The sequence below is a fragment of the Phoenix dactylifera genome, chromosome 11 (assembly GCF_051530095.1).
Source record: "Phoenix dactylifera cultivar Ajwa chromosome 11, Ajwa_hap1_PhDact_Kaust_v1.1, whole genome shotgun sequence".
Lineage (NCBI taxonomy): Eukaryota > Viridiplantae > Streptophyta > Magnoliopsida > Arecales > Arecaceae > Phoenix > Phoenix dactylifera.
The window spans coordinates 6,968,080-6,972,522 of NC_143200.1; the positions used below are offsets into that span (position 1 = coordinate 6,968,080).

Here is a 4,443-nt window from a genome sequence, read left to right on the forward strand (position 1 = left end):
ACAAAGAACTGAAACCAGCAAATTTGAGATGAATTTTAAATTAAAGATGGATCTTATATGGACCTCCAACAAAATCTCATTATGAGTTTCAGGCCAATTATTATTTCTTAGCCTGCAAGTAGTGTACAGACTACATAATTTTATGCACGTAATTGGATAAGTTAAGATAGAGCTTTTAGCTCTAGAAAACACTTAAGACTTAAAAAAAAAAATGTCCTAGAGAGCGATCAGCTTTATTTTGTCTTCTTCTTTTCTATGCATTGGAAAACGATAAAATCTTGAAGCAGTTGTCTATCAACAAACATCAGACATAGAAATACTATTCTTGTCTACTTGTAAACAAGAAACTGGCTTAGAAAAACATTATATAATATAAGACATGTCCTACAAGATGGTGACAATACCCAAATCTTAATTATAATTCATACACATAAAGTTTTATATCACCAAAAGGATGCTAATAACTGTAATATGAACATGATTACCACATGAAAAGCACTATACTATGACAACAACCCTTGTATAATTAAGTTAAACCATCCATCTATTAGCACATCATAATGAGTCCTTTTGCCAATTCAAACAGAGGGAAAATAGTAAGAGTGCAGAAAAGAACAAGATATTACATGTCCACAGACAATTTAGCACCAAATCACAAGACTAACTGAACATGAGGAGACATTCATATCATTTGTTCTCTTGCAAATTAGGTTGGATTGGTTGCACACGGAAGGCTATCGGAATCTGGGATGCAAAATCCCTATCTTTCAGAGGATACCCAAGCTCCAGTTCCCTTACATTTGCATTCATTGCCAATTCCTGGTGGTGCTGTGAAAAGAAAGATGATTATTTCAGTTAAGAAAGAGAGAAAGACTGCTGAGTTTTCGGTAATGTCCAGAATAAGCACTAACTACAATATCTAACATTGGGCAAATTCTTACATGGTATGGTAACCAAAATGATGCTAATATCGTGACTTCTGAGTGATACCATTACATGGAGCAACCAAAGTTACGTGTGGTGCGAGGGAGGCAGATGCAACAGAAACAAAGATGATGCAGCTATCGTTTGAACATGACCTTGATGCATCCATAGTCTAAAACTTTACAAGACAGTCAAATCATGAGAAAGAGTTGATAGAGCTTTAAAATGTCAATCAAAGCTAACACTCCAACTGGCTCCACAAAAGCATGGCCCCAGCCAAAAAAAAAGGACTCAAAGTAGCTCCTTAACATCACTAATTACATATCACACTGCATTGGGTTTATCATGATGCATACAGTTTTGCTGTCCATGCATAAGAAGTGCATCCTGTGCATATAATACTTGAAAATCAAAAGCTCATCCGATTAGATGATTACCAATAGAAAAGTCAGATGCTTGTTCTCCTCTTCCAGCAATCTCTCCTGCATGTTGTGAATTCAAACAATTATTGAACATTATCTAATTTATAAAAAGGAAAAGGACAGTTGGGGCAAAAGAAGGAAAAGAGTTCATCCAGTCCTTGAATCATACATTCTTCTTGAGCTTCCTCAAGAACTCCATCTGTAATAGTAAAAGAACTAATTAGTAACATCCCATGCATAAAGGAACCATATCACAGGATTTATATGATCAATCAAACAGAAAAAAGGCTCAAACATATGTAACCTGCTTGCCCCTAACACTGGCGAGACCATTTTGAAGGGCATCTTCAATTAGATTGAGTTCCTTTGGGTTCAGTGAGTTCAGATCCTCACCCTTCAAATGCCTAACCATCACCATGCAGAAATCACCACGAAAAACCAAACAAAACAAAATTAGCCAGCTGAAAGAGTTAAAATAAATCCAAAAATAGAATTCCAAAATAAACCGCAGCTCGATCTGCATGTTGTCGTTCTCCTTCTTGATCCGGTCGATCTCAACGTTCAGATTCTGAAACAGGTTGCAGAAACTAATCAACAAATAGCCAAACTTCTCTTCTTTATCGCCTGTTTTAATCTAGACACGAATTTACAACAGCATGAGAGCAAGATAGGAATGAGCGTTAAGCTTCTGTCAGGGTTTTCCAGAAGTTTTCAAACAAGCTGCAAAATTTGTCCTTTTCGTCACTTCCATTCATCAAATAAGGTCATCTTTCTAAATTTCCATTTTTCTATCGCTTCTTTCCAGCAAAACATGAAACTAATACATGGGGTTCAGGTTCTTCTCAAAGGGGTACTCATACATTCGTCACCAAGTTCCAAAATTTCTATTTTTTACCGCTTCCATTCATCTTTTTTTTGATGGACGCTTCCATTCATCAAAAAAAAAGATTTTTTTCCTTAACAAAACAGCAAGAAATAAGGTTAGCTACCTCGTGCTTGAGGTCCCAGAGCTTCTTGCCGGAGTTTAGCTGGTACTTCTCCAGCATCCTCGGCAGCCTTCAATCCCATCAAAATCCCATCAAATAATAATAACAAAATGGAAAAAGAAAAGTAGAGAGAGAGGGGGAGGGTGATACGTGGTGGAGGGGCTGCAGCACTCGGACATCTTCCCGGAGCTGGAGAAGATGACGACGGAGACCTGGGCGTCGCAGAGCACGCTTATCTCCCGGGCCTTCTTGATGATCCCATTCCGCCGCTTGGAGAAGGTCACCTGCCGGTTGGTGGAGTTCTCGATCCGCTTGATCTCAATCTTGCCTCGCCCCATCTCCTCCTGTTCCTCTTCTCCTTCCCCCCTCGACGCCGCTTCTCTCGCTCACCGGAGAACCAGAAGGAGAAGAGAGCAGGGTTGAATTAGGGCTGTCGTGAGAAGGTGGAGAGAAAGATAAAGGGCAGAGGAGAGTAGAGGAGAAGGGAAGGGGCTTCCATCTTGGGGAAGGGGAGGGCATGGCTTTCGTGGTGGTTCAGAGCCGGTCTCTCGAAACGGAGGCGGTGAGCGCACTCCTGCTACTCGAGTTTGAACACCAAAGAAGAGAGAGAGGGAACTTCCCCAAACAGAGGGGGTGAGCGCACTCCTACTACTCGAGTTAGATAATCTTTGCCTCAGTTGGATTCAAAAAAAAAAAAAAACTTCATTCTGTGCTCCTTGCAGTAGCCTTTGCTTGAGCCGGCTGAAAAAAAAAAAAAAAGTTTATGAGATTGGTTGTTGCCGGCAGCAGCCCGACATCTGATATATAGATGCTCAAATATTTAGAGTTTTTTGAGAAGAGATATCTCTTCAGTTGCCAGATATACATACATACATACATACATATATATATATATATATATATATATATATATATATATATATAAAAGTTAACGAAATTGTAGATTGGACGATCTCTTTTGTTGTCCATTATTCTAATGAGTTATTGCCGACCGATAGTTCTCTTGCCCCAGAGATTTTTCGGAATATGTTATCTTTTGAATTTTTTCTTTTTTTTGGATGTATTCATACGGTATGGATTACCAGTTTTAGTAAAAAAAAGCAATGCAAAATTTCTAAACAAAAATTCATTCAACAATAGCTCAAACATAATTACATGATTGGTCAATCTACTGCAAATAGAATACGTTAGCTCAGTTTAGAGAGGTGCGAGAGAAGATCAAGAAGAGCACTTAACCTAGGGTGTTGGTCCTAATTGCTGCAGCTCTTTTTCTTCTATCTTTTTTTGGTCTCAGATGATCCATAATCATTTTCTTCTGTGTCTCCTGTATCTCTCAGCCTATTCTGCTTGCCGAGCCGATGCCTTAACTAAATACTCCTCCCCGCCTAGCTTTCTCGAAAGGTCCGGCGGCTATACACGCGACTCTACTACAACCTGCCACTATCTCCAAGCCATCAAGGCATAAGATCTCCGCAGGTATTCGGCACGACCTGCCATTAATGCATGAGACTCCCTCAAGTCTCCAATGCACTCAGTCATTTAATGAACACGGCTCAAGACGATTTCCGGATCACTGAACCATCAAAGCGTATGGCTCTCCCTGACCGTCGGTTCATTCGGTAATAAATGCACTTACCATCCACGGACCCCAGGCCCATCACGACCAGCGGTTCAACCACTCCAACAGGTCCGATCGACCGTGACAACTCCCTGGTTCCGGTCTGATTTGGTCCCGTTTTCCACTACGCCATTAATGGGCCAAATCGTGCCCAATTATGACGAAAAGAGACAAATTTCCCTACCACCTCCCAGGTAACGTAATCCCCTTCTATAAAAGGAAACCTGGGAGAAGGGAAGAGGGGAGCCCCGGAGAGAACCCTCCTGGACCGGGTGGAAAGAAGCAAACAGCAACACAACTGAGGACATCATCCTCTTCATCTCCTTCATCTTATCCAAATGCTCTCCTGTCTGCTCTCTCCACACATTCCCCCTCTGACTTAAGTATTGCCCAGATAGACAACCCAAGAGGGGGGTGAATTGGGTTTTAAAATAATTTGGCTATTAAAACTTTTGTGGATAACTAATTAATTCTTTTGCGAGATGATTAATTA

At 40.5% G+C, this 4,443-nt stretch overlaps 1 protein-coding gene across 4 annotated transcripts; it reads right to left on the reverse strand.

The window, feature by feature from the left end:
* Positions 1–506: 506 nt before the first annotated feature.
* On the reverse strand, positions 507–2,995 carry LOC103718714 (agamous-like MADS-box protein MADS9). Of its 4 annotated transcripts, none has more exons than XM_008807644.6 (7): positions 2,483–2,991; positions 2,336–2,402; positions 1,853–1,914; positions 1,651–1,750; positions 1,516–1,545; positions 1,362–1,406; positions 507–828 (listed from the first exon to the last, which is right to left on the reverse strand). In XM_008807644.6, exons 1-7 carry the CDS (start codon positions 2,668–2,670, stop codon positions 688–690), a joined length of 633 nt encoding a protein of 210 aa, XP_008805866.1. In that variant the 5' UTR covers positions 2,671–2,991; the 3' UTR covers positions 507–687. The 4 variants fall into 4 exon arrangements, with proteins under 4 accessions (XP_008805866.1, XP_088562831.1, XP_008805865.1 ...); XM_088706705.2 differs by having other exon boundaries at positions 1,853–1,980; positions 2,483–2,820; XM_008807643.5 differs by having other exon boundaries at positions 1,651–1,914; positions 2,483–2,995.
* Positions 2,996–4,443: the final 1,448 nt, after the last annotated feature.

What these genes read in the sequence shown, in the direction of transcription:
- LOC103718714 (XM_088706704.2), bottom strand. Translation starts at nt 2,670, where the DNA reads ATGGGGCGAGGCAAGATTGAGATCAAGCGGATCGAGAACTCCACCAAC. An exon ending in TGCTGCAGCCCCTCCACCAC is followed by an intron (nt 2,403 to 2,482) that starts GTATCACCCTCC and finishes ATGGGATTGAAG; the next exon opens with GCTGCCGAGGATGCTGGAGA. An exon ending in TGAGGAAGCTCAAGAAGAAT is followed by an intron (nt 1,407 to 1,515) that starts GTATGATTCAAG and finishes CACAACATGCAG; the next exon opens with GAGAGATTGCTGGAAGAGGA.